Here is a 23,372-nt window from a genome sequence, read left to right on the forward strand (position 1 = left end):
AAACACAGGCAGATCTCTGTGAGTTTGATGCCAGCCTAGTCTACAAAAGCAAGTTCCAGAATAGCCAATGATGTTTTACGGAGAAACCCTGTCTCGAAAAACCTAAAAAAGAAATACAGAATTGTATCATGCTGAAATCTTCATCCATAGAATAGATTAGATGCAGAGATAACAAAGACACTTCCTGAACCCAATGGCAAAGGCTCACCAGTCTGTGTCAGCAGCTGGTTAGATATAACACAAATCATCCCAACAAAGTGGAAGGCTGGGCAACCCTGATAAAGGAGGGGTCATATGTATACTAAGGCCTTGAACTACACCCTACCTACTCATCAGCAGAGGGAGAAATGCGAATTACTAAGTGGCTTGAACAGCCCACAAGAAACTTTGATATATACATACATGGAAGGTAGGCTGGGAAGGTGACTAAGTGACCAAAGGCACTAGCCATGCAAGTGTAAGAGAACCAGAGTTCAGCCCCCACAACCCACATAAAATATTGGGAGTAGCCACCCGCCTGTATGAGATGGGATTCTCAAAGCAGCTGTCTAGAAAACTATCCCTATCAGAGAACTCGGGGTGAATGGGAAACCCTGCCTCGATGGATAAGGTGAAAGCCATGGGGGTGGTTCAACTTGACTCTGCTTTGCAGAATTCAGGAGAGGAGGCTACACGGAGCACAGACTGAGATCTTCAATCTGTCTTAGAGAGAGAGAGACAGAGAGACAGAGAGAGAACCTAATGATGCTTCCCTAACTCTATACTTTTTATGTTAGCCCTTGAAATTTTTTAAATGAATTAAGCCCTGTGTTCCTTAAATTGGCCGTTTTGCAGCTTACAATCTCACAGCCGAGGAGAGACATGTCGTAGGGACCCACACACATAAATACATGTGAAATAGGGCATGCAAGGGAACTAAGAAGAGATCCATGGGCTGAAGAGCAACACTGGAGAGCTGACCTGTCCAGATGAGATTGTTGAAGGGCTGGCAACACAAGAAAAAAAAACAAAAAACAGAGAACACTGTTCCAGGACAACAGCACGCTGCAGAGGCCACATGCCAGGGGGAGGTCTGTGGCCTCGGGGAAACGGAAAGGACAGTATTGTACGCAGGAGAGTGTGCTGAACAGGACAGCCAGCCTTGGACAAGGTTCTGTTCTTAAAAAATCAATCAGAAGCCGAGCATTGGTGGTGCACGCCTTTAATCCCAGCACTCAGGAGGCAGAGGCAGGCGGATCTCTGTGAGTTCAAGGCCAGCCTGATAGGCTCCAAAAAACTACATAGAAACCCTGTCTTTGTTTGAAAAAAAAAATCAATCAGAGATGGACTTGGTGGAAAACGCTTCGAATATAAGCATTCAGGAGACTGAGGCAGGAGGACTTTTAGTAGTGAGATCCTGCTAGCAAACAACAGCCGGGCATGGTGGCACACACAATGTGTGTGAGCTCAGGAGGCAGAGGCCCACAGGTCTCTGTGCTCAAGGACAACCTCATCTACATAGGCAGCCAGGCCAGCTGTGGCTACTCAGTGAAACCCGGCCTGAACGAAGCAACAGCAGGATCCAGAAAAAGGACTAGGAGTATAGGTCAGAGGTAGAGTGCTCGCTTAGTGTGTCCAGGCCCTGGGTTCAACCCCCAGCATGGTAACCATCATCATCATCATATAAAATACACATATATACATAAAATAAGCAAGATGTGATAAAGGGATGAGTGAAATGGCTCAGAGGTAAAAGCAGTTGCCACCACACCTGAGTGTTACACCCAGGACTGACATGATGGAACTAGAGAACCAAATTCTACACACACACACACACACACACACACACACACACTGTGGCAATGCATACACAGCTCCACACACATGCATGCACACACTAAATAAACAAATGCAATAATTTAAAAAATGCACGCCACAGAGGACCAGGTGTGGTGCTGTGCGCCTGCAATTCCAGCACCTAGGAGGTGAAGCCAGAGGCATCGGTTCCAGGTGGTCCCCTGTTCCACAGCAAGTTTGAGACAAAGTCTGGGCTATTTAAGACCATAAGATCCAGACTCCAAACAAAGGTCACCGTGGTGGCAGAACTGAAAACAAACCAGAGATCGACAGAAGCAGTCCTGGGAGACTAGTTAGGAGATGTCTGCGTTTCGGCATGTGCCAGGGCAATGGAAATGTCGAGAAAGAACAAAGATCTGGCAGGCAGACCTATGAGCTTCCTGCTGGACTGGACTCATCCTCCAGAGTGGCTGCTGCTACAACTGTGGGAAAAGGGCAGGTTTGGACACGCTGGTCTGAGCGCCACAGGAACCTAGAGTTACAGCATTCTAAAGCTTACTTAGAGCAAGTCTGGGCACAGAGCTCTGGGAGCTATGGCTCCCTGCCAGGAATTCCATTGCTTATTATTCTAAAGTCTGACCTCTGAACTCTAACCCATCAATGTCTGTTTTAATCTTAAGGCAGTAGTCTGACCTCCGTAGCTTTAACGAGACTGTTAGATGTGTGACCTGGGCCCTGAGAGCCCAGTAATTCAACCTCAGATTTAATTAGCTTTACTGTTGTCCTCTCATTATCCACTCTGCTCACTTTGTGAATATCGTCAGCCAAAACCCCAGGGTCCTTATTTCTCAGGAATGGCTATGCTTTCTCCAAACCTGCAAATAGACTGTTTTTTGCTTACCACCCAAAGTGAATGCTAAGGCTTTCACGGTGGCTGCAGCTCATACTTGTAGGACTGAGATGACCCCAGGCTCATCCGTATGGCTTCCACTAGACAGTTCAAACCCTAGAGACATATGCATGCTTTCAAAACCTAACCCAGGGCTGGAGAGATGGCTCAGAGGTTAAGAGCGCCGACTGTTCTTCCAGAGGTCCTGAGTTCAATTCCCAGCAACCACATAGTGGCTCACAACCATCCATTATGAGATCTAGTGCCCTCTTCTGGTGTGCAGATATACACGGAAGCAGAATGTTGTATACATAATAAATAAAATCTTAAAAAAAAAAAACCTAACCCAAAGGTCACCCACATCTCTCCAGCCCCTAGGGTCCTAGGATTTGGACAAGGAAAAGAAATCACACCTTTATTGTTGATAACCTCAAACTAAAATCTAGCTCTGCTCTCTGTGAATGAGAGTGAAACTCCTAGTTGACTTGACACCACTGCTTATTTATTTGCTTTTAATTATTTATTCATTTAATGTGCATTGGTGTTTTGCCAGTATGTGAAGGTGTTAAACCCCCTGGAACTAGAGTTACAGACAGTTGTGAGCTGTCATGTGGTCAATGGGGATTGAGCCCGGGGCCTCTGGAAGAGCAGACGGTGCTCTTAACCACTGAGCCACCTCTCCAGCCCCCATCGGACACCACTATTTATATTCTCCCTGCAGAGAATCCGAGTGGACGGGCTGTCATGGCCCAACTGACATGGGCATGGATGGCATGAGAACAGAACAGGGCTGGACTACACGGACTAGGGAAAGGGAAGAGAGTGGTCTGGGAGTGAGGGGAGGAGGCAGACATTACCCACGGCTGTGGAAAAACTCAACTTTTATTATTACCTGCCTAGTGCAGGAGATTAAAATTGCCTCAAGCTAAGTCCATATATTAGTGTAAAAATCTGTGTCTCTCCCCCAAAAAATGTACAAACCCACGTGATTATAGAAAAACCAATGTGGCAGCTACAATAGATTCCCCACCCCCAGCCTTTGTCCCCCATCCTAGTATTTACTTCACAGAAACATAGAGGCTTTGAGACGTTCTAGCTGCAGCACAGAGGGTGGGAAGGAGGGTGTGCGACCAAGGATCAGGGCAGGGATCACCCCCAGGTCCAGTGTGTCAGGGGCGGAACAGAAGGAAGCCAGGGCTGAGGACCACTGTAGGGGTTGGGCTTCCTTGTCCCCGAGTCCCCCCAGTTTCTCAGCTGGCAGAGTCCAGTGTGTGACAGGAAGGAGGCCGGGGCACAGCCGCCTCCCCAGAGACCAGTGTTGTCCAGTGGGGCCCAGGTACTCCAGTGGGCCTAGTCCAGTGTGTGCCTTGCATTGGCCCCCATCCTTCCCCTGGGGATGGCTGGAAGAAGTCAGGCAGGATCCCAACCACAGAGCCAGCTGGGTGGGTGGTGCTCGGGAGACGGAAGGAAGGAAGAAAACAGGAAGGGAGTGTGTATCCAGTGACAGAGGCTTCAGCTCCTGGGGCAGGCCCAGCCCACCTGCAGAAATGCTGCCTCTCGGGGATAGCAAGTCAGGAGACGGTGGGGTGGGGTAGGGTGCCATAGGCTTCTCTCACTTTAGTGTCCAGCTTCCCCCGGATGGCTCCCAACGGGAAAGGGCTGCAAGGTCCTGAGTTTACACTGTGTTGAGTGCATCATCTGCCAGGAACCGATGAAGCTGGGCAAAGGGCGGCCGCTGCTCGGGCTCTCGGCTCCAGCACCGCAGCATCAGCTCATAGAGTGTCTGCGGGCAGGCGGGCGGCCGGGACAAGTATACCTGTGAGATACAATGAGAGGCAGGGCAGGCGTCCTTAGTTCCTGTCACCACACAGCCCCTACCACAAGCCACATCCCTCCCTCAGCTCTGACCTGCCGGCCCTGGTCCCTGAAGAACTCCCCGGCGTTCTCGATGACCTGCTCGTCTGTAAGCTGCCCAAAGGGCTGGGACCGGCAGAGCATCAGCACCTCCCATAGGGTCACTCCAAAGGCCCACACGTCACTTGCTGTCGTGAACTTGCCCTGGCACACGAGAATGCAAGAAAGTCAGAGAAAGACCTCACCCTAGGCTGTCCTTCTACCCGACCCCCTCTCAGCCATTCCTCTGTTCCTGCCTCCCCTCCCTCTACTCTGACCCTGTCCTTCTCTGCCAACCATCCCCCTGCTGGCCCTGAGCCTCTATCCTTCCGCGACCCCTTCTATCCCCAGTTTCCAACTCTTACCCCTCCAGCCCACTCTTGGCTCCTGGATCCCCTTTCCCACACACTGTTCTTCCTCCTTTTCCCAGTTCCTTGATACAGAGGTACCCTCGACTTCCAAATGAGGAGATGCAGCCAGTGCCCCCTCCCAGCCTGCTTCTTTTGACTGCTCACCATAAGGATGCACTCCCAGGCCATCCACCGGATGGGCAGCACTGCCCGACCCTGTACGCGGTAATAATCCCCAGCATAGAGGTTCCGGCTCATGCCAAAGTCAGCAATTTTGATGGTGAAATTTTCCCCAACCAAGCAGTTCCTGGTGGCCAGGTCCCGGTGCACAAAGTTAAGTGTGGCCAGATAACGCATGCCGGAGGCGATCTGGGCTCCCACGTGCAACAGCATAGGGTAGCTGAGTGAAGGAGTCAAAGAGGAGGTCACAGGGCAGTCCAGACGCCTCCCCACTTTGCACACTTCTGTCTGGGAGAGGGAGGGGAGCCGACCCACACCTCAACCACTGCATAGGTCGCTCCTGATCCAGGTAGGGAAGAGGTTTGGAATGGGGCAGGTCCTGCTCCACCCACCCAACGGTCCCAGAAGTTCATGGTTTGTGAGGCTGGGGCAAGAGGGACCTCATGGAGGCTCCAAGTCTCTGCACCTGCTCCTCCTGAGATCTCAGCCTTCCTGGCCTCGTTCACGTATGACCATGGACACGGGTTCCTCGTCCTAGGTCAATCCCCAGCCCACGCTCCCCTCCCCCTCCCCAGCTTAGGGAGGGTCAGGAGACCCACTTGGGGCGCCCTTCGGAAGTCCCTGCCTCAGTGAGCGGTACCTGATCGTGGGCCCCTGGCCAGACTCTCTGTCCCCAGGAACCCCCTGAGCTGCCTTGTTTTCCAGCTGGTGGGCGCTAAGGAACTGGTTGAGGTCGCCATTCTCCATGTAGTCCGTGATCATGCAGAGCGGGTCGTCCTGCACACACACGCCCAGAAGCCGGATGATGTTCGGGTCCTTCAGCCGGGACATGATCTTCACCTCCTTCAGGAAATCGTTCCTGGAGAAGCAGGGAGAAGGCTGGAGAAGTGCCACAGCAGTGTTCCCCCGCCCACTGCCCCGCCTTTCTAGACATCATCCCTAGCCCTTACCTAGCATTTAAAAAAATCTATTTTTAAAATTTAATTAATGATGACATCATTTCCCCCTCCAACCTCTCCTGAGTCGTCCTCCGCCCCCACCTCATTCTCTTTCAAATCTGTGGCCGCTCATTCCTCAGTTATTACTGCTAAGTGCTCGTGTGTGAATACATCGATGAATGCAGTCTGCCGGATCCATTTAGTGTTGCTTGTGTGTATGGGTTTTAAGGCTGACCCGCTTGGGATCGGATAACCATTTAGGGGGCTAATCTCTGCTGATCTCAGAAGTTGTAGTTCTCCATCTAACGCATGGGTCTCTGTGTGAACGTCCCCATTTGAACTGGCATGTGGTATCACTATCGCCACCGCGGGTCTCACCTGGCGTTTTTGGTGGCATCTGGCCGGAGGATCTTCACTGCTACGAGCAAGGGTTGTCCCTTGTGCACACTGATAGGGAAGTCACTACTGACCAGGTCTTGAGGGTTCTCTACTTCACACAGGTGCACCTGGAGAATGAAGGTCATTCACTAGGTCACGAGGCCCGCCCAGGCCACAGTGTCAGATGGGGTGTCACAGCACAAATGACAAGCTGTCTGGCCACGGAAGCATGCAAGCATGGCCCACAAAGCCCTAGTCTGGCTAGACACAGTCGAAGCCGGGCAGGCACACTCCTTACCTCCCCAAACTGGCCCTCGCCGAGCTTCTCCTTGAAGCGGAGCCGTGACCGAGGGAAATCCACTCGGGGGGGCCCATCCCCAACCGCCCCTGGGGGCAGAGCGGGCACAGCATAGGTGTTGCCCCCAGTGACGCCCTGCAGGGTGACAATGTCAGCCTCGGCATAGTGGGGGACGCTGTTCTGGGGAGGCGGGGGCAGCAGCGGGGCACCCGGCTTCTCCGGTTCCATATAGTCCCCACTGCAGGCTGGAGAGGCGAGGGAGAGAAGACAGCGTGAGCCACCAGCAGCAGCCCTGGCAGCACGATTCTTCATGCCCCAGTCTCCCAGAGGTCCCGGCTGCCAGCCTCAAACAGGAGAAGGCAGGTGTGAGAATCGAGATTCACACCCAAAAGCTTTGGGGGCAGCACAGACAGTTAAGCAGAAGGTACCAGAAAATTTCACCCTCCGGGGTCTCCTGGCACAACCCTGACCACTAGGTAAGTCGGGCCGGAAGAGGGGTTCCTCCACCCTCCTCCACCCAGCATCTGAAGCAGGTGCAAGCCACGAGTCTCCTCCATGTTCCAGTCCTCCAGACCACCAGCTCCTGCTGCTCTCAGCCCAGCCCCCCCTCCCTGACAATCCCAAACACACCAAGCTCAAAGACAGGAAGAGACAGGGCACACATTGAGGGGAGAGGGTGACAGGTCCTCACAGACCCCAGAGACAAGATGTTTACAGACAGGAGGGAGGCAGAGCTGCCCCTCTAGGCCCTGGGGAAAGGGCCACATGAGAAAGCAACACAGAGAAAGGGGGAGCAGACAGGAGGGGCAGCATGAGCCTTCACCTCTGGGACTGCAGAGAGAGGACACAGGGGGGAGAGGACAAGCGCCCAGGGTGAGGCCCTCCTCCTTGTAGCTCTAGAGAGAGGGGAGAATAAAGGAGGAGTTACAGAAGAGCGGGCTACAGCGGCATCCTCTCTAGCTCTGGAGAGCAGTGTGAGAGGAGGAGGGGACAGAGCTAGGACCAGCAGCCTTCCCCTTGGCTCCAGGGGTGGCAGAGCTTCCGGATGGGGAGCTCCGGAGAGCAAAGAAAAGGCCACAGTGGAAAAGTGCATAGTGCAAGGTGTGAGGGCTTTTCCCTGCCCAGTAGCGGTACGGGAGCCTGCAGAGCCCAGCAGCAGAGGGGCTTACCCTGGGTGTTGGTGGGTTTGGCCCAGGCGGGTGTGGGGGGGCCCGGGCCTCGAGGGGGACGGGCGTAAGTGGCCAGAAGGAGGCGGTAGGCTGGATTGGAGAGCAGCAACGCTGTCGGGAGAAGGAGGGGGGAGACACGGGGAAGGGATGAGACTCGAGGCTGGACAGACAGGGAGACCTGGAATCAGGCAAGACTGGGGCTTATGGGGCTGAAAGCGCAGGCTGTCAAGGGTAATGGAGAGCTGAAAGGACGATGGATATGTATGGACGGGTGAGTGGATGATGGGTGAGTACTAAAACTGCCATCTGAGTGCTGGATGCTGGAGAGACAAATGGGTTTATAATATAGATGGATGGTAGGATGGATGGGTGGCTGGATGAGTGGTTGGATGGATGGGTGGGATGGATGGATGGATGGATGGATGGATGGATGGAACAAAAGTTGAGGGGTAAGGAGACAAGAGGGCACAACAGAAATGTGTGACACAATGACAGGGTGAGACCACTGGCATTCTGGGTAATACATAGGAAAACCTTGGGGGAGACCGTATGGAGGTACATAGAAATAAGAAGACAAACCGGAACTGGGTATAGACAGGAAAGGAGAAGGAGGGGCTACAACAAGCACACAGGCGGAAGACAAGGCGGGACGGAACAAGGCAGGCCTTACCGGAGCCATTGGGGACGCAGGGAGCAGAATGGGGTGGAGTCCCCCGAGGCCGGGGCTCCTGGTAAGGGGGTGGCTCTCGCGGCCCTGGGCGGTTGTTGATGAGGATGGTGTCCCCAGGGACAGAGAGGTGAACCGTCAGCTCCTCCTCCAGCACCCGGCGCTCAGCCTTGTTGTGGGATTAGACAACATTAATAAACCACTGCTTACATGGTTTCCTGGATGCTTGGATCAGAATCCATCTCTCCTCATGGCACCCCCCCCACTTCCCTGAGGTCGCCCCCTAGGACCCAAACCAAATCTGACCAGGCCCTAATTATCAACCGTAATGGACATCACCCTCCCAGACATGGGAAGTCCAGGGCATACGGGGAGCAGACGACCTGCCACTCGCCTGCGCATTCCCCCCCTTCCCCCTCCCCCCGCCCCCGCCGTCTCTTGCTCTTCTCCAGCTTTGGTTAGAGGAGCCCAGATGGACAGAGCTTGGCTGGAGGACACAAAGTGAGGCAAGGAGATTTGTTCTCCTTTCTCCTCCCCTCTGAGGGTACCCTCTAAAAATTCTCTTGCTCCTCCTTAGCTCTGGAGGTCTTCTTCTCACACACCGTGCTCGCTCCTTTTTTTTTTTGTAAGATTTATTTATTGCTCGCTCCTTTTTTTGGTAAGATTTATTTATTTATTGTGTGTACGGTGTTCTCCTTGCATGTACGCTTATAGGCCAGAAGAGGGCACCATGTCTCATTACAGATGGTTGTGAGCCACCATGTGGGTCCTGGGAATTGAACTCAGGACCTCTGGAAGAGCAGCCAGTGCTCTTCACCACTGAGCCATCTCTTCAGCCCCCATGCTTGCTCTTGAGAGCGGTCTCTGTTTCTGAAGTCAAGTCCTATAGATCCTACCTGGCCAGACTGCGCTCCCGTCCCTGCCCACAAATACAACACCCCGCCCACCTTGCTGAGCAGCCGCCGCCAGTGCAACCTCCAGAGCATGAGCGCGATGATGAGCAGCAGCAGCAGGATAATGGCCACCAGACAGCCGATGAGGATGGCAGTTGGGCTCCCCTCCGCCTTGGCCACTGGCTGTTGACCCCGGGGCTCCAGCTCTGACAGAGGAGAATGGTCAGCGTCACAGCAGGCGTCCTGCCGCACCCGAGGGGGAGGCCCCGGAGGAACTGTGCCCAAGGGCTGCTCACCAAAGCTGCTGAAGTTGGTGGGAGGTGGCCCAGGCGGCCACCAGGGGGCGGGTGGAAAGGTGTCAGAGGAGTCGTTGACCACATCTGGGGAGAAGGAAGCAAAGAGAGGAGGGAGTCAGAGTGGGGGACCCGCGGGGACACGGGTGTGAGGGGACAGACAGGGTGGCTAGGAAACTAATCGGAACCAGCCTATTGGTACAGCAGTCTGGAAGTCGGGGAGGGGGGAACTAAGGGAGGGGCCTCGAGGGTCTGCAGGCTTAGAGAAGATGCTCTTCCTCAGCTGGGTGAAGTCTTTCAGGACCTCTGTCACCCTCACTCAGGATGGACCAGGAACGAGGGACTCACACAGGAAAGGAGAGATGTGGGGACAACAGGGATCCTACGCATCTATAATCCTAATGTGTGGGAAGCTGAGACAGGGGATCACAAGATTTAGGCCGGTCCAGGTGGCCTGATAAGACCTGTCTCAAAAAAATAATAACTTTTAAAAAGAATCTTAAAAAAATAAATTAAAAAAAGAATCTACCTGGGTGTGGTAGCACATGCTTTTAATGCCAGCACTCAGACGGCAGAGGCAGGCATATCTCTATGAGTTCCAGGCCAACCAGGGCTACATGGTGAGACTTTGTCTCAAAAAGAATAATCAGTAATCCCAGCACTCGGGAGGCAGAGGCAGGCGGATCTCTGTGAGTTCGAGGCCAGCCTGGTCTCCAGAACAAGTGCCAGGATAGGCTCCAAAGCTACACAGAGAAACCCTGTCTCGAAAAACCAAAATAATGATAATAATTATAAAATAATAATAATAATAATCAGATTTTTAAAAAAGAATAGCAAAACAATAAGATAAAAAAGAATCTATAAAACACCAAAACAAAAACAACAACAAGGAAAAAGACTCTGTGTGTTCTTCCCTAGTTTGGGAAATCTCACAGGTGACAGGCGATATAATACCAGGAATCCATATGCTGGGGACACCACAGGATCAACAGGTAAACCTAAGCAGTGAAGCCAGGCACACTCTGGGGCTTACTCGAGATGAAAGAGATCTCGCTGAAGAGTAACCAGGGTCCCGCAAAGAGGAATCGGCACTGCAGGAAGCGGCCCACGCGGCCACCCAGGGGCACTGAGATGGCCCTGGCTCTGGGGTCTCCGAGGCTGCCCCCCAAGGCATGGCGCACAGGCTCTCCCTCCCAGGCCATGGCAGGGCCCCTTTTAAATCGGCATTCCACCCCGCCTGGCAGGCGGGCTCCCAGAGTGTGCATGTTGTTACAATGGACCTGAGGGAAAGAGAAGGGACGCTGATTCAAGGCCAGGAAACCCCGCAGCAGCAGCACCTCCCCTGGCACTGGTGTCCTCGGGAGGGCAGATGGAGCTCGCTCACCTGCATGGTCTGGAAAGTCCTTAGCCGGTCGAACTCAAACTCCATCTCCACGTAGCCACTGGGGAAGCTATGGTTGCTCCATCCCACATAGTCGTAGCCTGGCCAGACCCGCAGCTCCTGGCTCTGCCTGAAGTCATCCAGACCCACCACGCCATCCGCCAGTTGGCCCAAACCGCCATACTGCAGCCTGATTGGAGGGAACAGGAAAGGGCTGCTCAGAGGGAAGATGATAGGGACAGTGCAGGTCCTGCACACACACCCGCAGTGGTGGCCTGAACAGCCTGATTCTCACCCGCTCTCCTTTCCCAGCCCAAGATCATGCTCAACACTCTCCCTCTCTCGCGTGCATCACACCCCAAAGTATCACAAGGTACTCTCTGTGAGGCACACGCCATGCGGAAGTGCCGCTAGGAAGGCACACGGTTCCGTCTATAGCGTGTGTGTGAGTGTGTGTGTGTGTGTGTGTGTGTGTGTGTGTGTGTGTGTGTGTGTGTTTAATGTGACAATTCCCAACAGATATTCTTAGCTGGGGGCGGTGCCTTGTTTCGTTTATAGACAGTGGCTTAGGGAGTCCGGCTGGCCTAGAACTTGCTATGTAGCAAGAACAAACTGAAGGCCCTGATGCTACTGCCTCTACCTCCCAAGTGCTGGGATTGCAGGAGTTCCGGATGCCCTGCAGGTTCTCTTACAAGGCCATCCTTGTCTGGACCACGGGGTGCCTCCTTCTAATCCATACAAAGTGTCCTTTGGACTAGTGGTCACCTTACTATCCTTCATTCCCGGCCTGTCCTTTCAAGACCCCCCAACTGGCATTCTCCCCAGTCCTTCCATTTCACTGCCGAGGCTACTGCTACTCCACATCTCCTCACATGCACGTGGGCGTGTGGGCACAGACACACACACCACACACCACACACACACACCACATACCACACACACATATGCCACACACACACACACACACCACACACATGCACACATACACATACCACATACATACCCCCCCACACGCACGCACGCACACACACACCACATACTACACACATACATACCACACACTCACACCATACGCAAACCACATACACACCACATACCACATACACATAAACCACACACACACATACACATACCACATACATACCCCCCCCCCACACATTCGCGTGCACACACACACACACGCACACACACACACACACACGCACGCACGCACGCACGCACGCACGCACACACAGCCCTTCTCCCATCCCAAGCTCCGTGCAGTCACCCCTCTCACCCGCCAGCAGTGTGTCCATCATACGTGGAGTCGTTGAGATGCACCACCTCAGATAAGTACATGGTCTGCCCCACGGGGGCTGTGTACGACAGGAGTCCATCTGGAAGGATGGAAAGAGGGGGAGTTAGAGGGAGGCACCTGGCCTTAGCGATTGCAGTCCTTTCTTACTGGTGTGGAGAAGGAAACACTGTCTAGTCCCCTCTCTCCTCTCTTAGTGACAGCTTCCTGACAGAAAAGAACCTCTGATACCACCCCCCCCCCAGTCTCTATTTCCCGCTTCCAGGACTGGAAAGGGGTTCTTGTGGGGCTGACCTACTCACCCCGCCAGAGGCAGCCATAGAGCTCCACCCGCAGACAGACACTCATGACTCGGTCAGCCCGGGGGTAGAAGCGGACCAGCCGGGCCACCATGGGGGGCCCAAGGTCCTTCAACACCACTCCACCAGGATCCTCGTTACCCGAAATCACCTGCGGGCAGGGAAAAAAAGGGTGGCTGAGTGGGCAGGGCTTCAGGTCAGATCTAACCTCCCAGCCTTCAGCGGCTCCCTGGCTCAGGCTCCAGGAGCCACCAAGAGGCTGGTGAAGGGTACTGGGGGACGCAGCTGGCCATTTTGAAAGGAGGTTCTGTACCAGTGGCCACTGATGCCTCTGGCGGCTCTGGAGGTCTGCCCTCAGTCATGCCTCCCCTGACCCTCTCCCCTGCCTACTTCCTTCCACATGTCTCCAAGCCACTCATGCAGCTGGCTCCACCCTTCCGCAGAATCCCATCTCAGCATCCTTGCCTGCTTCACCCCACTCCCTCTGTTCAATTCAACAGCTGACCAAGTGCCCACTCTGGACCGGACATGATCTCAGTGGAGAAGTCAACCCCTCCTCACGGGACAGCTGTGAGGAACAAGAGGCAGTGTGTGGGGCAGAGCTGTGAGGTGGGCATCCAGACCAAGATCTGCAGGAGGTGACATCTCTGAGGAGAACTGGGAGAGGGAGCCTCTGGTGTCTGGGGAAGAGCTTGCCAGGCATAGAGAGCAGCAACTGTGTGGCCCGACTGTGGGGAGAGAGCCTGGTTTGTTCCACACACAGCAGTAAAGGCAGGATGGCACAGTGTATGTGTATGTGTGTGGGTTTGCACACACAAATGCCATGCTTGCAGAGATCAGAGGAGGGTGAGATCCCCTGCCCGGAGCTGGAGCTGGGTTAACTGAAGTGCTTTGTACTCAAAGAATTGGGGTTTTTTGTTTTCGTTTTCTGGTAGAGCCAAAGCCAGTGCTGGGCTGAGAGCTGGGTGTGTGCGGTTTGTAGCCCTGAGGAAGAGGTCTGATAAGTAGTGGACAGAAAGGGACAGAGGCAGGATGAACGGTTTAGATTTCATTCAGCTGGATGAAAGTACTCGTGGCTTAGAGCTGGGGGTGGAGGTGGGATGGAGTGGCAGGGTTCAGGAAATGCCACAAAGGTGGGCACAGAGAGGAGCTGAGAGAGGGAGCGAGCCATCAATGCCATTGTGGTCATGGGATGGGGTGGGGGGGGGACGGTAAATTTCCCCAAGCTGAGAACAAGAAAGGGAACAGGGGCCGGGCGTTGGTGGCACACGCCTTTAATCCCAGCACTCAGAGACAGGCGGATCTCTGTGAATTCAGGGCCAGCCTGGTCTACAGAGCAAGTTCCATGACAGGCTCCAAAGCTACAGAGAAACGCTGTCTCGGGAAAAAAAAGGAAGAAAGAAAGAAAGATGGAAGGAAAGAAAGAAAGAGAAAAGGAAGGAAGGAAGGAAGGAAGGAAGGAAGGAAGGAAGGAAGGAAGGAAAAAGAGGAACAGATTTGGGGTGAGTGAGGACTGCAGTCCACTGCAGAGGCCAATGGTTGTTAAGAGGCAGCAGGGCTGCCAACATTGGGTGGTGCTCCTGGCAGAGTCTGGAGCTGGAGATGCTAGCGCATGGGCGTGGCAGATGCTGTTTAGAGTATGGCGAAAAGAAGAATGCATCCTTCACAGGTGCCTCCACTCCCAGCCTCACCTCCTGACCCCATCGGTCCTTCCAGTCCATCCAGCGGCGGCCATCTCGGGAGTAACGTAACCGGTAGCTGCGGGAGAACTCTTTGCCCAGGCCCCCGGCATGGCGGCCCTGTGTGCCCACCAGAGCCACCAGATGCAGCCTGCGAAGGTCCACCTGCAGGTACTCCTCCTCTTTGGGGAACACGGGCCCTGCAGGACACCATGCCCCGTCTCCATCACTGCTCTCCAGCCTGGGAGGAAGAAGGAGGTCAGGGCAACACTTGACCCCCGGTCTTTTTTATTTTTGAGACAATGTAACTTGTATCTCAGGCCGGTTTAGCTATGTAACCTTGAACTTCTTTTCTTCCTGCTTTTACCTCCCGAGTTATGGAATCATAGCAAACGACACCACGCCTGTTTATGGGGTGCTTAAAATTGAATACAGAGCTTCATACTATCTGGGTACCCTAACTGGTCGCGGGTCTATTTAAAAAGCCTGCTCTCTCGCCGGGCGGTGGTGGTGCACGCATTTAGTCCCAGCACTCGGGAGGCAGAGGCAGGCGGATCTCTGTGAGTTCGAGACCAGCCTGGTCTACAAGAGCTAGTTCCAGGACACCCTCCAAAGCCACAGAGAAACCCTGTCTCGAACCCCCACCTCCCCCCCCAAAAAAAACCCCTGCTCTCACCACACCACGTACGCCTCGATGGCCTGGGCCTTCTCAAAAGCCCCTTGGCCTGTGCAGGGACACTGGAAAAGCCATTAAAGAGCTCCTTCAAGGCAACCCCCAGAATCAGGTACCTGCTGTGGCGGGCAGCGGTGGAGTCCGACCAGGAGCTGGACACGGAGATGTCGCTGTCGGGAATGGTGCGGTCCTGCATACCCAGGGCATAGCGGCACTTGGCTGAAGGACACAGGCACGGGATGGGTCAGCGTCCCCCCAGCTCTCTGACTCCCCAGCTCTAGTCCTCGGGGACCCAAGATTCAGTCTCCTCACCAGGGTCAAAATGTCCCTTCATGTCTGCATCTCCAATCGTCACCAAGAGAAGCAGCAGCAGTAGAGATGGGAGGGCCCCTGTCCCCATCGCTCCTGATCCCTCCGGCCTATGGAGGAGGGGGCATCTCTGCAGGGGACAAATAGGGAGGAGAGTCTGCTCACCAAGGGATCTAGGTACAGCAAGAGACAGACAGGAGGGCTGCTTTGGGGATAAGAAGAGTAAAACGGCCAAAAATAAAAGTAAGAAGTCACCGTTTAGAGTGTGGTTCTACTTTTAGACTGTTTCCTCCTACACACCAGGCAGTGGCCGTAACTTCATGGCCCGCCACTTTATAAGGTAGATGTTTTGATCCATATTTAACACACAAAGAAACCAGATAGGGATCTGCTCACTAAATAACACGCCTAAAGCTCCACCCCCAGTCCTCCATCAATAGAGAAAATAAAAGCAAAAGCAAAAATAAGTAAAAACAAACAAACAAAAAAAATGGCTTCAAAAATGTAGGCAACACACAGAAGAGACAAAGGGCTTAATAGTTATAATAAACTAAGAGCTCTTATAAATGGATAAGAGGAACAATTTATAAACAACCTGATATAGAAATGGCCCAAGCCTCTGAGCACTCACTCCACAGAAGAACAGAGCCAACGTGTCTAAAATATATTAATTTAAAAAATCATCACATTCACTGGAATTATAACAATACAAATCAGACTGACTTCTTTGAGGCAGGGTCTTACGGTGCAGCCAAGCTGGCCTCAAACTCACTATGCAGTCTAAGGCTGGTCTTGAACTTGCAAAGATCCTCCTGCTTTAACATCCCAATTTGCTGGAATGGGAGACACACACTTGGCAAGCCTAATTTGACAAAGTATTTTTTAAGATTTATTTTTAAAATGTTTATGCATATTAGTGCTTGCCTGTGTGTGTGTGTGTGTGTGTGTGTGTGCGCGCGCGCACACACACACACATGCATGCAGTATCTGAGGGGGCCAGAAGAGGGAGGCAGAACTCATAGAACTTGAGTTACAAATGGTTGCGTGTGGTCACCATGTGGGTGCCAGGTCCTCTGCAAGAGGAGTAAGTGTTCTTAACCACTGAGCCATCTCTCCAGCGCCAACAAAGTATTTTTAAAGGTTCTATCTTCCATGGGAAGAGGGACAAAAGGGAAGCCGCCATTTTTTTGCTATTGTAGTATCAGAATATATTTGGATAGCAATCTAGCAGCCTGATGACGACATATGGTTCAAACATAGGGACTAGGAAAAGCACCACGAAGTAAGAACTCAGAACTGTCCCCAGATGTCCATACATAAGCCATGTGAATTCCCATAGGGGGCGTTCTGGGGGGTTGGAGTGGCGGGGGCGGGGGCTTCTATGTAGCTATGAAAAGAAAAAAAAAAGTAAAGAGCCAGAGAGATGACTCAGAGGTAAAGGCACTTAGCTTCAAGCTCGAGGGCCTGAATTCTATCCTTAGGACTCATGGGTGGAAGGTGAAAATTGACCCCTTTTTATTTGTTTGTTTTTGAGACAGGTTCTCTCTATACAGCACTGGCTGTCCTGGAACTGTGTAGACCATGGTGGCCTTAAACTCACAGAGATCCACCTGCTTCTGCTCCTGGATGCTGAGATTAGAGGTGTGCGCCCCCACTACGGGCCATCCTCTGACCTCACACACACAAATAAATGTAATAACATTTATTTATTTATTTATTTATTTATTTATTTATTTATTTAAAGAAAGGGCTGGGGAGACAGCGGCTGTTCCAGAGGAGCCAGGTTAGATTCCCAGCACTAACATGACAGTTCACAACCATCTATAACTCAAGGCCTAGGGGATCTCATGCTCACTTCCGGCCTCCAAGGGCACCATGCATGCTTGTGGTACATAGACATACATGTAAGCCCAAATACCCCTACATATGAAGTAAACAATAATAATACATACATTTGAGAGAAAGGCAGGAGGGTGTGGTGCACACACTGGCAATTCACTGGAGAGGAGAAAGATCAGGAGTTCAAAGCCAGCCTCAGCCCCATTCTAAAGTTGAGGCCAGCCTGGGTTACATGAGACTCTGAATCAAACACACACACACACACACACACACACACACACACACACACACACACACAAATCAGAAACCAACAAAGGTTTTTTGTTTTTGTATGTTTTTTAAAGTGAGGGCTGGAGAGATGGCTCAGCAGTAAAGAGCATTTGTTGCTCTTACGGAGGACCAGGTTCAGCTCCTAGCATCCACACCATCTATAACTCCAGTTCCAGGGAATCCAAAGCCCTCTTCTCAGCTCTGTGGGTACCACACACACACACACACACACACACACACACACACACACACTACACAAACATACATGCAGGCAAAACAACAAGACAACCATAAACAGAGTATTTTATAATACATATATGCTGGCCAGCCCCTGTCACCTGGCAGAATGCACTCAGGCAGTACACTGCTCAGCCCAGGGTTCCATGATTGTGTAGTGCAGGTGCAAAGGACCCCTTTAAAAGAAAGGCCCTGCCCACTTACTTCCCGCTTTTCCCCTGGGGCAGACTTGACTTCTCCTGTCTCCCTCTTCTCTTCTGGCCTCTCTCTGTCTCTGTCTCTTCACCTCCTTTCTCTTTCCTTCCCTCTCCTTCCCTTTCTAATAAAACTTCTCACTTAAGCTCTGTCTGCCTGGCATGCTTGTCCCTCTGCCTCGGTCACCCTCGCCTGCCATGGAGTCCGCCAAGGTCCCCACTCGAGGTTCCCTTCAAACTTTATCACAACATTACATAAAACTAAAAATTACTGTAAACTAAAAGAATTAGTGTGAACCTGACTTGGTATGTGTTCCCCATGCCACTGCTTAACATGGAAAGCCACACTCGGAAGTACGAGAATCATTCCACCATGTGAAAGCAAAGGAGAAGCAAACCCACAACGTCTGTCCACACTCTCACGTCCGTGTATGTCTAGCGAGGCTGTGTGAGATCATGAACAGGGCGACAGAGGGAAGCATGCACAAAAAGGAGAAAGGTTGGCTGGGTTAGCACTCTCAAACTTGTCAGACAGTAGCATGCATTTACGTAAAATCTTACATGTAAAACTTACTCTGGTTTTCAAAACCTAAGCCCTGGAGAAGTTTACCTGGTTTACTGAGGAAGATACAATAAAAACACCAGCTAGCCTGAGCCCCTCAAACCTCTACGGACCAGACTCCATCAATGCCTAACTTCATAGTCCTCTGGAGTTCCCTACCCCACTGCGGTAGCCAGAACAGCAGACTGGACATTCTCTGGCCCTTGACAGAGACTCAGAGCCCAACCTGGACCCTCTGGGTCAGAGTCCCCATGGAACTTCTCCCCCTGCTCTCTGTTCCTTCTAGGGTATGAGCAGTTTACCCTCTCCAAAACCATTCTAGCTGAAGTCTCCATATAAATCCAAGGATCCACTGTCCTCTGTTCTGGGGACAGAAATGCTCTCCTGAAACCTGACAGTGCCTGAGACCTGTACTGAATTCTAAAGCACCTGGAAGCCGGAGGGACACCAACTGCCCTTCTCACACCCCTGCCATCAAGTCCCCCTAGCTCTCCTTCCTCTAACATCCTGTTCTCCCAAGTCCCAACTTACTGAAGGTAGCAGAAGAGCCTTGCAGCTGAGAAGGCTGAGTTGCCTTGGAGATGAGGGCGGGCTTAACTACGGGGAAGCCAGGTCACCCCAGGAGGTAGGAGGAGTTGGGGGAGTCTCCCCATCCCTTTGTCCTCCAGCTGCTCCCACAATGCTCTAGGACAGGAATGTAAGAGGCAGCTGAGACCCCCATCACCGAAGCAGCAGCTGAAGGGGCTGACTGGGTTGCCAGGGGCCACTTGGCTATCAAAAGGGAGCCTAGAACTAAAAGGCACCATGACCAGTCCCTTGGGGGTACAGCCCCATGGTGGAGGGGAGCAGGCCGCTGGGACTGGGAAGCCTGGCAGGGAATTCCTGGGTGCCACTCTCCACCCCCACCTCTGTAGAAACAGCAGGGCCCTTGTTCCCCTGAGTAACCTTCATGCCTACCCCAGATGAGTCATCAGAGCCAGACAGTGCTAAGAGGAGCCTGGGGCAGAGATACAAAGCCAGGCAGGGACAGGAGACTGGGGGAGACAGGGCAGAAACAAAGCTGGAGGTAAACAGAGCAGGCTCTGGGAGCAGGGCGCTGGGCCAAGCGGAGGATCTGCTGAAGCATAGCTGACAAGTTCTGGGGCCATCCCTTTCTCATTGTCCCCTAGGTCTAGATTCCCACAATCAGATAGGCTTAGGAGTTTCACCTCATTGGCACCCACCTGGCCCTTCTACAACCAATTACAAGTCAAGGGTCAGGACACTGGGCCTCAGGCCCTTCATTCTCTTCTCCTAAACCCCATCTCCCAGTCCACAGAACTACAACCACACAGCTCCATACACACACACACACACACACACACACACACACACACACACGCACACGCACACGCACACGCCCACGCCCACGCACACTCACACACGCTCGCGCGCGCACACACACATGCACACACACACGCGTGCTTTAACAAGCCCTCTGTAAACACTAGAGTAAACTAAATGTACCATGCTCACACGTCCGGCTACCATACAGCCCCTCACACACATGTTATTATCCTCTTTTTAACTCCTGATCAGCTAAACACCAAGCCCAGCTCACACACAATTCTTATCCACTCCATACACACCTTGGCATCTTTTGTTGTGTGTATTTGATTGCTTTATGGTTTTGTTTTTGTTTTTTCCAGACAGGGTTTCTCTGTGTGACAGCTCTGGCTGTCCCAGAACTAGCTCTGTAGACCAGGCTGGCCTCGAACTCACAGACATCCCTCTGCCTCTGCCTCCTGAGTGCAGGGCTCAAAGGCCTGTGTCACCACCACCCCTGGCTGCTTTATGCTTTTGAGGTGGAGGAGGGGTTGGTTAGTTGGAGGGATTTTTGTTGGTCTCACTATGTAGCCTGGGTGGGCCTGGAACTAGCTATATAGACCAGAACAGCCTTGAACTCATGGGGTGCCACCTGCCTCTCCTTGAGTGCTGGGATGAAAATCATGTTCCTCTATAGCAGGATGGCCGATTTTTTGAGACAAGGTCTCAACTAGTTCAAGTCTCCAAACTCACTATGATGCCAAGGGAGGCTGACCTTTAACCCTTGATCCTGCTGCCTCCACCTTTCAGGTGTGTGATTACAGGTGTGTGTCACACACCCTGAGGTGACAAATAAAGCTAGATCTCAGCATTTAGTGAGTTGCCACCTCTAGACACCTGTTTAATACTAAATGGCAGGCAATGTGAATCCCACTCAGGCCCTGGGGTGCAGGATCCCCAGAGAACTGCCCCTCCCAAACCCACATGGGTGACTAAGCCAGAGGGAAGCCAAGAGCAGGTGGGGACAGGTGGGACTGGGGTGGGGAGAGCAGCAAGAAGGGCAAGGCCATTTCTCCACTTTCTCACGCATTCTACTGTGACCTGTCCCTATGGTGCCACTGGGGTCTGGACACACCTCCATCCTTCTCAGCCAGTCAGTTCCAGGCCAGCCGGGCGTGGCTGGGAGAAGGTGCTGGGCAGGAATTCCAGGCCAGAAGGGGACCCTAGGAGCGTTGCTCATTGGGCGGTGACTTGTCTCTTGGCACAACCCGGCAACCACCGAGCGTGGCTGGTCTGGTAGGTTGGGCGTCAGGCTGGCTCCCTGTGGCGGGGCAGCTTAACAGAGCATGCTCGTAGGCACGGCCCAGGGAGCACCGATAGGATGACTCAGTGGGCTACATAAGCGCACCTGTCCTCTGGGGGCTCGGCTCTCCCCTCACCCAGGAAAAGACAGATCCTTCCCTACGAGAAGATACTTTTTCGGAAAGTCAGGGCCCTTTCTGTTTCAGATGGGGAATCAAAACCCCAAGGCGGCGCACAGAGCTGAGTCTCCCCAACCCGCGCCCCCTGCCTCCTGTGCTTCCCCACCTCGTCCCTACCTCTCATCGCTCTCCGGGGCCGACTCAAGCGTCCGGCCCCGGCTTGGGGCCTCCTCGGCGGCGGGACGCGGGAGGGGAGCGCAGGCGCCGGCGGGGCTCGGGTGTCGGGAGGCGGCTCCCGCGAGCAGCTGTCGGAGGCCTGTTCCGGGGAGAGGAGCCAGCGCGGGGCCGGATCGCCCCAGGCGCCGCCTCCCCGCGCCTGTCCCCGCCCGTCCTCCCGCCCGGCGCCCGCGCCCCACGCCCGCGCCGCCCCTCGTTTCTCTCCTAGCGCGCGGAGCCCGCCCCGCATGTTACCCCAGCCTCCCCTAGGTGATCCGCACGCCCATCCCCCGCCGCCCCGAGGCTACGGTACAGTAGGGGACCGGTTGCAGCCCTCCCAGGACCCCCAAGCGGTGGCCCCGCGAGGAGATGGCGCGTTCCCTCCTCCCCCTTTTCTGGGCTCGGGTCCTGGAGAGAGGGAGAGAAGCACGGAGGAGCAGCCCCAGGGCACGCAGGAAGCAGCGGGTTCCCACAGGCCCAGCTCGGGAGCGAGAGCTAGGCCTGTGGGAACCGGGCTCACCTGTCTAGCCAGCCCCGCTTGGCTCTCACTCCTCCCCACTTTGCTACATTTTGGCACAGGCCCGCTCCCCGGCTCCCAACCTAGATTACTCCCGAGCCTGAGGACGGGCCACACTCTTTTATTCTCTACTTTTTTCTGTCCCCTTCCTCTAGAACCCCTCCCCAACTGCAGCTCCCTTCTCTTCTCTCAGGAGCCCTGAGGTCCACACTCCCAGCTCTGGGTCCCCCTGGGCTCCCTGCTCCATCCAGACTCGCTCTGGAGTCCTCCTCAGGCAAGCCTTCTTCAGTTCCCAGCCAGCTCAGTCCCTGGTGGGAGCCGCAGAATCTGGTTTCTGGCAAGGAGAGACGCAAAATGGAGCCAGGACGCGGTGGGGGTGGAGGAGAAAGATAGAGAGGCGCCCTGGAAATCACAAGCCGCCCAAAAAGACGGGAACGCAAGACCCAGGGACGTAAGAAAACAACGAACAGAGCTGCTAAGCCACGGAAGGGAGAGATGGTGGAGGCGGGGGGGGGGCGGGGCGACCGCCGAGCTTGTGTGGGAGGTGTTCTGTCCCCATTCAGCACCACCTGTCAGCCCTACCTCTCTCCACACCCCCACACCTGCCAAGTCCCCGGACAATGTCAGGTCACAGTAAAGTCTCCAGCAACCTCGCCGGTCTCACCACCCTGTTGCACCTCCCAACTGACTCAAAACTCACACCCAAAAGCATTTCCAAAGAGTGTAAAGAAAAAACAGACAAGAACAGAAAAAGCTACCAGGAAGATAAGCGGCCACTAGGGAGAAGCCAAGGCAGGCTGGGTCTCCAGTTTACAAACCCAGGGACGCTCCAGCTGCTGAAGGACCTGCTAATAGCCCCCATGGTCACTGGAAGAATTGCCTCCAGCCTGTCCACCGAGCCCTTAGGGACCCCCCCCCCCACCCGCCCGCAATTACCTACCCCTCTGCAGACAGCAATAGGAAATCTGGGCCCTGCAGAGACTGGGCGGGGTGTGGAGTCCGCCTGGAGGTGGGGCCAAGGCTTCCCAGTAACCTCACCTGCAACGGCACACAGCCCCTCCTCCCAGGAGAGATGCTCCGGGGAAGCCCCGGACAGGCGGAGCTTCAACTCCTCACACCCCGTTGGGACATTGCACGCCCTAGACTCGCACTGACTAGTGAAGGGTCCATGGGAGATGTGGAGGAAGCCAGAGTCTTGAAGCCTCTGCCCCCTTTTCACTCTCCCAGGGAAAATTCCTAGTCGGTGATGCCCACCTCGCCCCAGACCAGGGCTGGAGAAGTAGGAGGGACACGGGGCTGGGGCCCAGCGGAGTCAAGTGACAACAGAAAAGGAGCTGGAGCCGGCTGGAATGTGCTGCTTGGAGCCCAGATTCCCAGGGGCCAGAGAGGGAAATCCCAGCCATTCAGGGGCCTACAGAGCTGAGCCAAGAACCGAGAGTGTGCCGGTCTGTG

At 53.8% G+C, this 23,372-nt stretch overlaps 1 protein-coding gene across 5 annotated transcripts; it reads right to left on the reverse strand.

Moving 5' to 3' along the window:
- Window positions 1-3,529: 3,529 nt before the first annotated feature.
- Ddr1 (discoidin domain receptor tyrosine kinase 1) lies at window positions 3,530-23,107 on the reverse strand. Of its 5 annotated transcripts, none has more exons than XM_027388557.2 (18): window positions 22,959-23,107; window positions 15,363-15,489; window positions 15,167-15,269; window positions 14,390-14,618; window positions 12,702-12,849; window positions 12,382-12,481; window positions 11,109-11,295; window positions 10,758-11,004; window positions 9,728-9,811; window positions 9,486-9,637; window positions 8,542-8,707; window positions 7,872-7,982; window positions 6,703-6,947; window positions 6,405-6,532; window positions 5,729-5,947; window positions 5,074-5,308; window positions 4,574-4,723; window positions 3,530-4,481 (listed from the first exon to the last, which is right to left on the reverse strand). In XM_027388557.2, the coding sequence occupies exons 2-18, from the start codon at window positions 15,448-15,450 to the stop codon at window positions 4,341-4,343; spliced, it is 2,733 nt and encodes a 910-aa protein (XP_027244358.1). In that variant the 5' UTR covers window positions 15,451-15,489; window positions 22,959-23,107; the 3' UTR covers window positions 3,530-4,340. The 5 variants fall into 5 exon arrangements, with proteins under 5 accessions (XP_027244358.1, XP_027244356.1, XP_027244355.1 ...); XM_027388555.2 differs by having other exon boundaries at window positions 22,861-22,965; XM_027388554.2 differs by lacking the exon at window positions 22,959-23,107 and adding an exon at window positions 21,365-21,532.
- Window positions 23,108-23,372: the final 265 nt, after the last annotated feature.

The sequence above is a fragment of the Cricetulus griseus genome (genome assembly GCF_003668045.3).
Source record: "Cricetulus griseus strain 17A/GY chromosome 1 unlocalized genomic scaffold, alternate assembly CriGri-PICRH-1.0 chr1_0, whole genome shotgun sequence".
NCBI classification, from domain to species: domain Eukaryota; kingdom Metazoa; phylum Chordata; class Mammalia; order Rodentia; family Cricetidae; genus Cricetulus; species Cricetulus griseus.